Source organism: Gossypium raimondii, chromosome 4, assembly GCF_025698545.1.
Source record: "Gossypium raimondii isolate GPD5lz chromosome 4, ASM2569854v1, whole genome shotgun sequence".
Lineage (NCBI taxonomy): Eukaryota > Viridiplantae > Streptophyta > Magnoliopsida > Malvales > Malvaceae > Gossypium > Gossypium raimondii.
The window spans coordinates 15505195-15517868 of record NC_068568.1 but is presented as its reverse complement, the minus strand read 5'-3'; the positions used below and the strand labels follow the sequence as shown (position 1 = coordinate 15517868).

The 12674-nt window shown below is 35.7% G+C and overlaps 2 protein-coding genes and 1 long non-coding RNA gene across 3 annotated transcripts; 1 reads left to right on the top strand and 2 right to left on the bottom strand.

The window, feature by feature from the left end:
- Positions 1–320: 320 nt before the first annotated feature.
- LOC105767852 (uncharacterized) lies at positions 321–1249 on the bottom strand. Its single transcript, XR_001125639.2, has 2 exons — positions 1052–1249; positions 321–749 (listed from the first exon to the last, which is right to left on the bottom strand). It is a non-coding gene; the product is annotated as an uncharacterized LOC105767852 (long non-coding RNA).
- A 4128-nt stretch (positions 1250–5377) lies between these two features.
- Positions 5378–6521, top strand: LOC105768042 (indole-3-acetic acid-induced protein ARG7). The gene has a single exon (XM_012587742.2). The coding sequence runs from the start codon at positions 6011–6013 to the stop codon at positions 6362–6364; it is 354 nt and encodes a 117-aa protein (XP_012443196.1). The 5' UTR covers positions 5378–6010; the 3' UTR covers positions 6365–6521.
- A 1651-nt stretch (positions 6522–8172) lies between these two features.
- On the bottom strand, positions 8173–10024 carry LOC105768041 (uncharacterized). Its single transcript, XM_052629405.1, has one exon. It carries the CDS (start codon positions 9960–9962, stop codon positions 8571–8573), a length of 1392 nt encoding a protein of 463 aa, XP_052485365.1. The 5' UTR covers positions 9963–10024; the 3' UTR covers positions 8173–8570.
- Positions 10025–12674: the final 2650 nt, after the last annotated feature.

Here is a 12674-nt window from a genome sequence, read left to right as displayed (position 1 = left end):
TCTCATAACTTGTGTCTGGTAACCGAAGTACGTATGGGGTGTTACAACTCACCCATATATATATCATTGAAGTATGTTTTGGCACGTGAAAATAGCATCTATATACATACAACTTTAATGGATTTTTTAAATTTTCACCTAATACGCTATATTCCTGTCTTGTCATAGAGGTTAAACGTTGGCCATATTAATATGCTTTCTATGATTAGAAATCAATTTCGGTTGTACCATCAATTTAGAATAGTGATAAATTCTTGACCCATGCCATTAAGTAATTGTGATTTCCAGACCTTTGTCATTGGGGTAAAGGTGATCATAGCTTATAATACGAGAAGTGTCATGTATAATTATATATGTAATAGGCCCAATTTGCCCGGGCCCGATACAGATATTAAAAACCAATATAAAAGCAAAAAATGTTAAAAGTCTATATTACAAACCCAAAATACATTAGACCCACTAAGCCCCAATATCACTGCCCAATTACAGACTAAAATAGCTAAACCTAACCTTGCCCCAATTAATTTACCCAAACACAAAATACCCAGAAATGAAACCAAACCTACACCCATTACACCGGTTCAAATAACCAGCCCGATAGCCCAAAATAACTTCAGCGAAAAAAGAAGCCTTGGAACCCTAGCCACATGCCCCAGCGCCGCAGCAACTCTTCTTGTTCGTGCGTGCCAGGCCTCTGCACCCACACGAGCCTCCGTACGCATTTGCCCACGTCCACGGCCCCTGTACACCTGCAGCAGACACCAACAAACAAGCAGCTGAGACAATGAAAAAAGGAGGGATTTTGTATTTTTTTCATTTTTCTTTTCTCTCGGCCTATAAAACAAAAGGCCGAAACTTTTGTAAAGGGGGGAACACATAGACACGCATACTCTAAAGAAAAAAATGAAATCAATACAAAAAAAAGGTTATTCTTTTTCCTCTTTTCGGTTCCTTTCCGATTGCTTTTCTTTTTTTTTTTCTGTTTGCTATTGATCGTATATAGATATATTTATAAAATAGAAGGGGGGAGAAAAAAGGAAGAAAAGCTTACCTCGCCGACGTCGGAACCTCTGCTTCCTCCGTTTCAAATCGGAGTTGATAGTAGATAGTTTCTGGACTTGAGGCGGCTGAGGATGTGGGGGGTTAGGTTTTAGTTTGGGGGAGGCTAATGTTTAGTTTTTCTTTAAGATTGTTTAAGGTTGATAGCTCCTGGTAACTTTAGGGTTTTAAAGTTTTTATTTATGGTGTGAAAAACGACGCCGTTTAAGGCCTGCTTCAGTGGCCTTAAAACGGCGCTGTATTGGCCATATAACCCGCGCGTGTGACCCGACCCGGGGAAGGATCCATGCGTTTTAAAGCCAAATGGGCTATTTGCGCTTTGAGTCCTTCTGCTTTGTCGCTCGTTTTCGATTCGCCCCCCTGTCCCTTGTTTTGCGTTTTCTAATTTTGCCCCGCATATTTTATTGTTGTTTCACTTTAGTCCTTCTCATGGCGCAGCGTTTCGAGGTGTTGGGATTATTTCCCCTTTTGATCCCTCGTGTTATTCGCACATGCCGTTTTGATCCTCAATTCTGCTTTATTTTTTATTTATTTATTTCGAGTTTGATATAATTTTGTCTATATTTATGTAATTTAATATACTTGGTTTTTTTATTCTGTTTCAAATTTATTTTTCTGTTATTTTTGGATATTAGTTTAAAATTTGACATTATTTTATGTTAACTTAATATTTTTTTTAGCCTATCATCAATATTATTTTCATTTATAACATATTATTGTTTTAAAATTTATCACATCATTATTTAAAGTTTTCATGTATTATTATCCAAATTTGTTATTTTATAATTTTATATAAATTTAATATTATTTATGCATAGTTTATATTACACATATACATATGATATTATCGATTCTATGATAGTATATTTATTCTCATGTATATAGTTCCTTTCAAAGCTTGTTTTATTATAAATCATCCACTTCAGCTCTTTTACATATTATCATATACTATTATTTATTTTGAGTTTTTGTATTTCATATGTATTATTTGTTCATATAATATTTTATATATATCAATATTTTGATTTTCTTCATACATAGCATTTATTCAAAAATTTACTTCGTATAGTATTTATTTTAAACTCCATTTTAATCTATTTCATTTTTTTTGCATAGTACTTATGTTAATATTTCTATATACGCTTTATTGATTCACAATTTCCATTCCTTTCATACCATTTATTTTTCTGGTAATTTCAAAGCTTATACACTTGGCTTGTGTTTGCATTAATTAGCTCGTTTTTTATTTCAAATGTTGACATCGATATTGGTATATTGTATGATTGAAATTATTATCGCCATGCTAGTTTGTATTTATCTATTATTCATGATTCGATAACGTGTGTTTTATTTTCAAATTACCACTTTTGCGTAATACGTTACCCTTCAATCGCGTTACATCCATTTAGGAAAATATTGAAATTGTTTATCCATAAACTTTCAAATACTTGGTGTTCATGATCCTCGAGAGAATTGTGCCCTAACTTACTAGGCTTCAATTTCTCCGATGAATTTAGATAACCAAGCATCCTTTTTAATTAAAACACAAATAAAAAGCTCATTCTCGGGAATTCGATATGTTGTGTCCTAACGTATTGGGTATGACATGTTATTTTATCAAGACGAGGGTTCTTCAAAATAAAAAAAGGCAATATTCGATATTTAGGAATTTTGTGAAACTGAACCCTAACTTACTGGGTTTTGATTTTTCATTTGACCAAAATAATCAGATATCTTTCTCAAAATGCATAGGTTTTAAAGTCAAGAGATAAACTTAATTTTGAAGATTAAAAATATTTCGCCCTAACTCACTGAGTGTGACATTTTATTTCTTTGAAATAAGAGTGTTTTATTATTCAATTTATTCAAGTTAAAAGGATCGTATTTTAAAATCTTTTCAAAATCTAGACATTAAGACATTAAACAATCAATTCGGTACCAATTTTGGGCGTCACGAGGGTGCTAACCCTTCCTCGTGTGTAACCGACTCCCGAACCTGTTTTCTCAAAATTCGCAGCCTAAAATTATTTTCAAGGTGATCCATCGGTGGCGACTCCCAAATTTTCATTTTTAATAAGTCGATAACTAAAATTTTTATTTTTAAAAAGTGGTTTCGACAATATACACTTAGAAATTTCGTTTCTTTTTTATAGATGTTTATGATATGAAATTTGACTTGCACTATGATGGATTACCTAAGATTTTTTCATACATGCTTTCAATCAAACATTTTGGTCTAAATATTTTTATGTTTGCTTAACCTGATCGAGTGGAATATCTATTACTTACTGAGTAGTTTATACTCTTTCCTTTATTATTTTTAAAGTTCAAATTTTGGTTGTGAGCGCGAAATCTCTAGGGAGTGGCATTCTTAAATTTAATGCATTGTAAAAATTTTAAATGATAATACTTCTTCGATTTTCAAGACTAATAGATATTACTACTCAAGTTTTAACTTTTGATTTGAATTCTCTTAGTTTACTTTGTTTATTTCGAAACTTACTTTTGAATTCCCAAATTGTATCAATGTTTATAAATTACAATTGGATATTCCTTAAAAAATTGTTTAGCTTGTTTGATTTTAGTTCCTTTACTTGTAGCCTAGCATATTTATGAGATAGAATCTCACAGATATGCAACGTCTGTTAAGCCTCAATTCAAGGAGTGACCCTGAGAATAGCTTTAGAAATATGACTTTAATGCATAAGGATCCACTACTTATGACTTGTTTATAACTCTTTTGCAATACGAACTTGTTTATATCTGTTGAAAAACTTGAGATTTACTTGTATTGACAAAATAGAAAACCTTTTGTAGCACTACAATTAGACTTATTAACTCATAGACAATTCCATTGACACTTGAACATATACTCCTATGTAACTCTGTGAATCAAGAAAAATACAAAACAAGAAGAGTAGAGGAAACAAAGGAAGAGTGGAAAAAATATTTCCATCTTGTTGCTTCCCACTGGGAATCATGGGAAAGAATTAATGGGGAGTATGGGAGAAGCCATGGGAAGGTAGTTGAAGAAGGAATTAAAGCAAATGGCTTATAGTATAAAATAATAATAGATCAAAAGACAAGGCAAGGTGACACAGGCCAGGCCAGCTAAGAGAACCAGAAGAATGCTGGAGCGGGAAGAGGGGCTGAAATGTGCGGATTAAAGGGGCAGTCCAATCAAATCATTGGGTTATTCATTCATACTTGCAGTTTAAGCTGTTCACTTGAAATATCATCTTAGTTTAATGATTTATTCATCCATATATGAAGTTAAACACTTATAAACTGTTCTAGCATATATTGTATTACATTCACAGTCCAAACTAGCTGTTGACATAGGAAAATAATACTTATGACATTGTTTTACTTCTATGCTTTTACAAATACCCATTCTACAGTTCCAACGAGAAAAAAGGGGGAAAATGGCTGAGGGAAAATGGAGTCCAAATTTCAGTAGTCCCACAATTTAATTAAGTCCTTTGTTACTTACATTCAGCTTCTCACACCATGTCTGCAAAACTGTAGGAAGCTCTACTCGAATAATGTGCAGAATTGAGTGATTTATTTTCCCCTTCGCTTTCAGACAAACGCGTACAGCATCTAATGTCTTCAGGGGATGAACCCTTTGCTGTCCTTTTCAATCATCTCTGTGAATAACTTGAGGGAAAACACAGTTATTTCCACTTGTCTTTGTCAATGTAACAAATAATGATCCGTATTTATCTTTCCTTGTTTTGTTTTTTCTAAGTTTTTTTAATTTATTATTCTTGCCGAAATTTTGGATTTCATTAACTTCTGAAGTTCATCCAATGAATTAAAAAAATGAATATAAGGACATTTTCAAGCTAAAAGAGAGTATTTAAACTATTGATTTGGTCGGTAAGATATGGAACCAAAGAAATCTTATGTATGGAATGTTTGAAACTACGAATCGCTGGCTGGGGGGTTGAGGATCATTGTACAATTCCATATAACCACTTCCATTCTCTTCGCTTTACTTTTTTAATTATTATTTTAACTCACCTTAAATCCCTGGCAAAGACTTAGGTTGTTTGTCTCCAGCCATTCCTTGTTTTGCCCATTACATGCATGCACAGACAGACAAGGGTGCAGAGATACGCAAAAGCTTATCCCGAATCCAGCTGCAGAACATAGCCCAGAAGAGAGTAGAATAATAGTTCATGAATTAGATGTGTATATATATATATAATATCTCCTTCAATGATAAAACAAAGGGTCTATACTCTATACAGTTACTGAGATTTAAATCTCACCTATAAGAATTAATGAAAATGATCCATATAAAGCTCTCCGTTTTCACTCTTTTGACGGTCTGGGCCAAAGGCAAGCTGGTGTATATTTAATATCCATTAATACTACTAACATTAACAATATATAATATGTATATCAACAAACTGAAAGTGGAGAATCACACTCTGCCCAAGAAGCTTATCCTATCCCTCTTTCATATCTTATCTTTTCCCACGCTCAACTTGTGGGGTCTTAACATCGAGAACTTCGAAAGATCACACCGATCAAGCACCATCCTTTCTCACTCAGAGTTCATGTCCCTTACAAGCAATAATTTTCTTATACCCTTTTTTATATCATGACATGCATGTTCGTACACTTTCGTATCAAGACACCAACTGCTATAAAAATGGCTACACCATCTCAATATCCATACATTTCAGCTTAAGAAATAAATAACATCACTAAACCGCCTACCAAGACTTCGACCAACCCAAGCTCATAACCTCTTAGGCCTTAGTTACGTATCATGTCAACCAATTAATGCTCCCTCCAAAAGCTCTCTCTCTCTCTCTCTTTACTGCTATATAACCCTTTCAGTTCCATCTGTTTCACTACCCAAATCTCCATTTCAGATTACATGTGCAAGTTCCTTTTCCCCATCTACTCTCTGTCTATGTTGGCATATTGCTAGACAATGAAGGGGAAATTTATAAAGGCATGCATTACCAAATGGAGGAAGATGGGGAGTAGAGTCATACCTTGTGGCAGTTGCGAATACTGTTATGAGTGGGCAAAGTGGCCTAATACCAAGAATGAAGAGAGTTCAATCCCAAGAGATGTGCCAAAGGGTCACTTGGTAGTATATGTTGGTGAAAACTATAAGAGGTTTGTAATTAAACTCACCTTGCTCAGGCACCCACTGTTCAAGGCATTGCTAGATCAAGCTCAGGATGAATATGATTTTACCACAGACTCCAAACTCTGCATTCCTTGTGATGAAAGCCTTTTCCTCGAAGTTGTTCGATGCGCTAGCTCTCCTCAAGATTGAACACTCTCCCGGTGTCTAAAGGATTTTATGCTAGAAACTTGATTGATTCACGAAGTTTCAGTCTAATAAGAACGCTAATATATAGTATACTGAGTAGATCGTTGTAACATATTTTTTGTAGCATATAAATGTAACACCATTGAAAAAGTATTTGACTTCCTGTTTGTCTATTGTAAGTTCTGATTCTATGGGCCTCAACCTCTCGAGGCATGTGAAAGCTCGTGTGCCTAAATGGAACCCAATTAAACACACAGTACGATGCCATATCAACACCGAACCCCTAGCAGCTCCGGAATCCACCTTACGTTGGAACTTGAAAGAACAGCTAATTGAGGTACAAAACGTATGTGTAGATGCGGGTATACGTTTAACACGAATATGTTTAATTTTTTTTCAAGTCTCTTTCTCCATACCCATATCCAAATGTCTGCTGAACATGGATGTCAATATTTCATACAAAATAAAGAAAAATATAGTATAAAGCTATAAGATTAGAATTTTATTACTATCAATGAAAATTGCCCCAGAGACCGGGGAAGCAGGCTCCTTAATCTCATCGAGCCCGTCTCAAGAGCAGTGTCCATGATACTTACCTGTAACAGTAAAGCATGGATCAACTAGCAGATGCACGAAAGAAGCGGGTAACTAACGAGGAAGAATCAGACATTCTAGGTTTCGCTAAGATTATCGAACTGTGTTCTTCAAGATTCATCTAGAAATTCAGGAACAAATGCTGCAAGAAGAATGAACAGAACTTTAGACGTCAAGTGTCTGAATCAAATTATGACACTAGATTAGCAAGCAGTGACCTTGAAACACGGAAAAGAATCGAATCCCAAACATTTGCACTGTGTTAGCATGGGATGTTCTCAAATGCATGATGATAGAAAGGTTACAAGTCAAAAGGTGGGAAAGCTACGGTTCCTTAGCACTGAGAATCGCTGTATGCAGGTTCAACGTCAAAGAATTTCTTCAGCTTGGGACCTCCAAAGTAAAACCAGAGAAGTTGCGAACAGATAGAACCTCTAGTATATTGAGCTATGAATAATACACCAATCGACATACAGTAGAATCTTGTATCATATCATATTCTTTGCACATTAGCATCGTAAGTCTAAACTGTCTACAACAATGAGAATAGATATATAAACTCATTCTTCGCATAACAATAATACTTGCCAACAAATCTAGACAGAAACAAGGACCAAAGGAAACTTGGTTACAAATAACAGCAGAGCATACTGCAAGAATCTACAGAATATGACAAAATATTACAGACTATAATGCATTGAATCTGAAAAAAAACTATCAAATAATTTGATGATGATGATAACAACAACAAAACTCAGTCAGAAAACTTTGCAGGACCTTTATAGAAAATGCTTATTATAAGATATTGTTCCATACGAAAAACAAGATACAGTCATCCACAATTTCCACCAACATGGAGTAAATGCATTTCAAAGCCACAGCCCAAAAGTTTCTTTTAAAACAAAAAACCAGCTTCGTTGAACCTGTCCAACTACATGGGCAAAACGGCCGCTTCATTCCTGAAGCTACCCAATAACAACATTGGAATAACAAAATCCAGTTTGAGGATAATGTTGACAATTTAATTCTATATAACACCATTTTGATGATTTGAACCTTGTAAAGATATAAGAGGGCAACCATCCTTAAAGTCTCTTATAAACTAACATAGACACCCTCAAATCCCAATTCACCATCACAACTTGTTGAACTTAGACTACACTCCGCAAATTACCAACAATTACAAGCGAGGCAAAAACAAGAAAAGGCTCCTACAGTGCAAAAACAGAAAATCATAACATCACATATAAACAGTCTAAGGACAACAGCACTAGCGGTATTTGAAGCATGAGAAATTATTACCGTTCTCATATACCAGCAAGGAACAAGTACTGCAAGGCAGTAAGAAACAACTGATTGCAACAGAATATACACACAGAAGCTTTGTAGTAGAAAATATACACAAGTATATATTGTGTTCCCTCATAAAAAAGTACATGCAATGCATTGGCAGGTTCTTAGACCAAAACTATGGCAGTATTGCATCACTAGCTCTGCAAAAACAGGAAGACTCGAAGCATTGAAAACGTTGCCGATATCTTCAGGCATCTTCAGTGTCAGAATCGAAAATTATAGCAGCAAATGTAAATTTCCCCCATTTTTTCCGATTGAATTTTCATCCAAGTCCATCAATCAAAGCCTCCAATTCTCTCCTCCCATACCTCCTACCTTCTGTATTAGCTTCCCTAGACTTCACCACAAAGTAAAATATCAACCAAGCTACCATGAAATACAACTCCAGAGCTGCCTGAATAACCGTGGCAAAAAATTCTCCCCCTATACGAGTCAAAATCAATCTTGCTAACGACCCACCTAAGATAGCTTCATAACACTGAATCTGTATCCCTTGGTTCAAAAGTGTTGACATCAGATAACAACCTTCTTTAATAATTTCTCTCCCGGTTCTCCTTGAATCTACAACGGCAACCCAAGCAGCTAATGAGAATGCAAAGGAAACCAAAGTATCCACCAGAAACCACGTAAACAAAAACCCTGAAATCTCCTTCTCATAACCCCTAATCCATGGTGACATAACCGAAAAAGGCATCAACTTTAACCTGACAAAAAGCTTAAAAAACGAGTAGTGATCCTCAATTTCTCCGAAATACCACAATCCAAGAAGCTGGGTCACCGCGTCTCTTACCGCCCATTTTATTAGAACGAACCCAGTGAGTCTTTTCAAACCCATTTTAGACCCATCCCAAAAAGCCCCAAAAAACGAAACAAATCTTCCAATCAAGTCATTAACAATTGTGACAAAAAGAACACCAAAAATCAAAGAGTAAATCGCCGTAAATCCTAGAATTACCCATCCATACGCCGCGGATAGAAAGCTGACGATAAAGAAAAGCACCGCTGCGTCACGGCGCCCCAATTCAAATCCTTTATAAACAAACTGAAAATCCACAATCTTTTCTTCTTGCTGGTCCCTTTCATTATTTTCGTAGTCAAATGAGATTGTCTTGAATTTGACTCCGTAACGAACAATTTCCGGCAGCAGAATACCGTTATCCGCAACGAAATGCGAAAACCCTAATTTGGTATCGAAGTTTGAAAGAATCAACGGCGTGCCATTGAGGGGGCGGTTAGAGAAAGAAGCGAACGGGGAGCGGTGGCGGAGGTCATCGTCAGAAGAGAATAAGTCGTTATCAAGAGCGCCGACGCGCGTGAGGTGGAGGAAAGGACGGCGTGTGTGGCGACGGGTTGATTGGAAACGCGCGTGCGGATGGGAAGGGTGGAGGTCGAGGCGAGAAAGGAGGGATTTGAAAGAAGGATCACGGTCAATAAAGGAATTGAGGAGAAAGGAACCGGATTCAACTAAAGAACGGAAAGAGAGGAGAAGGAAAGAAAGGAAGATGAACGTGAAAGGGTGGGCGGTAAAATGCACGGCAGTCTTTTTGAGGATCTGCGATGTGGACCGTAGCTGGCCGAACCGGTGGTGGTGGTGGTGGTGGTGGTGGTGGTGGTGGTGGTGGTGGTGGTGGTGGTAGTGATGGTGATCGGTCATGGCGGTTGTCTTGTCTCTTTCGGGTTCTGATTTCTGGGGCGTGAATGAGGGGCAAGGCCATTGTTTCTCTTCCTTTCTTTTTCTATTTCAGAATTTTTGTTTTGGTCTAAATTTGCTATCAGTCCTCCTATTTTTTACATTTTAAAATTAATCTCTCCATTTTTTTGAGTAAATCTCTCTATTTTTAATTCACGAATTTAGTCACTATTGTATTGTTTAATAACTTAAATTCAAATGATAACACCGAACTTTGGTTTCTTTATAAAATAATATAAAAATTATTTATTTATTTATAAAAATTTCAAAAATTATTATTGAAAAAAGGGTGTTTATTACCGTGATCGTCGGTATTGCCTGATATATTGACGACACCATCCCACTTTTCGACCAATCATCCGACAATCATTAGACTTTTAAAAAAAATAATTTTTTGGTGTCTTTATTATGTCAAGTGGCACCCATATGTATATCTGAAAATAGCTGTGAAAATATAGTATACATGGTGATAAAAAATATTTTTTAATGGTGTCGATGGTGTGTTAGGTGGCACTGGTTATATTTAAAAAAAGCACGCTTATCAGGAAGAGAAAGTTGAAATGAAAAATATATATTAATTAGTGTCGTCGGTCTGTGAAGCAGCACTAATTTATTTTAAAAAATTATGTTGTCCATGAGAAAAAGCAGCGAAACCAAAAAAATTATTTTTATTGGTGTCTCCTGACACGTCGACGGCACCGGTTTGAAAATTTGGGTTACGCGACACTGTTTGGCGACATCGCCCAGTATATAAACCCCCCATCCCACGGCCAAAATTTTGTTTCTGTTGAAGAGAAAAAAGAAAAAAGAAAAAAGAAAAATAATTGTGTTTAGTAAAAGAGGAGAAAAAACAAAAGGCTAAAAAATTGTTTAGCAGTATGGGAGAAAAAAAAATTGGTTTAACAAACCACAAAAGAACTAAAAAAGCTCTTTAGAAATCAACATATGAAGATCAACATATTTACTTTTCATTTTAGACTTCAAAAGTAAAGTTCAATTTATAAAGCTAGTTTGTAATTATTTGTATTTGATTATATTTTATATTGATAATTAGTAATATGAGATGCAAGTTATATTTTTTTATAAAAAGTACTTTTGTTGTTAATTTTGTTAATAGGGGCTATTTTTTTAATAGAAGCTAATATTCATTTATTTTTAATTTATTTTACAGATTAACTATCTAAGATGAATAATTAATTCTTCATATACTTTCATTTTGAGGGGGTAATTTTACAAACATCAATTGATTGTATATTTGAATCTCGTTGGTAAATAGGAATTAGGTTTAATAAGAATGTAAAGTCGATGATATGAAACAAAAGATTAGTGCAGAAATCATTCGACGTTGTGGGAGGAGGATGTCCAGACTATTCTACAAATTTTTAGTTTCATAAAATCCGTGCAAATATATAGAGATGGAACTTGTAGATGATAAAGACGTAGAGACTATGATCGCACTTTATTGCTTGACTAGGAATGTGAATGTTGAATCAGTTGAGTTGTACAATGCTGAGTTAACGAATGCTGAGCCCGTTCAAAATGACACTCCATTAAATCAATAATATAGAGTTCAGGACCCGTATACGGAGGTTTCGAGAGCGTCTATCGATAGGAGATTGTTTCTACATGAGTTTGACTTTGATCTGGATGTTGGGTGGGCAGAACTATGCGATTATGGAGAGAAATCAACATGGGCCAATAATCCACACAATGCTCCGATTGTGTATAACAACCCTAATCTAGGTTTATTTTTACAGATACACCCGTTGATGATTGGTACCAGTTTAGATGGTGAAAAAGGACCTGATAATGATGGTTGTTCTGGTTACAAGGGTGAAGATTTTAATGAAGCTGATCTCGATGAGGTCTCGAATGATATCAACGACGAAGGCGTGGAAGATGATGATAATGTATACACCCTTTTTCTTGAGAACTATACTTGTGGCATTGTCATACGCAATGACCTTGAGGCTCACATGTTAAGCACAGATCCTGATGTGGCATATGCATCCGAGTTTCCTGAGTATTTAGATATAATGCCTTCTCACTAGTTGACGACAAATTTTGAATCAGAAGAGTTGGTCGTAGGTTAACAATTCGTAAATAAGTAGGAATATGTATTTTCCATCAAGTAGTATACCATGAAAGTGTCGGTGGACTACAAAGCCACTGTATCTAAACTGACATTATATATTAAGGAGTGTTGGAGGTTTGCAAAAGGTTGCAACTGGTATGTACGAGTTGCATTGATCTAGATGTCGTAACTGTGGAAGATTTGGAAATTTGTTGGGCCTCATACATGCACTATTGCACAGATAATTCAAGACCTTCAGAAACTTGATGCGAAAATAATTTGTAACTACATTATGCCACTGGTGAAAGATATGCCCACCATTCCTATATCGGTCCTGATTGCCAACATACAAGCCCAGTTTCAATTCAAAGTGCCATGCAGGAAACCATGGTGGGCTAAACAGATGGCGATGGAGTAGTTGTATAAAGATTGGGATGCATCGTACAATGAACTTCAGGTGTGGTTAGTGGCGATGTAGGAGTATGTGCTAGGGGTGGTTGACTTACAGACGCTGCCTTTTTATCGCGCAGATGACCAACTACAACCGAGGAAAATAATTTTTCACTACTTGTTCTAGACATTCGATCCATGTGTTAGGGTAT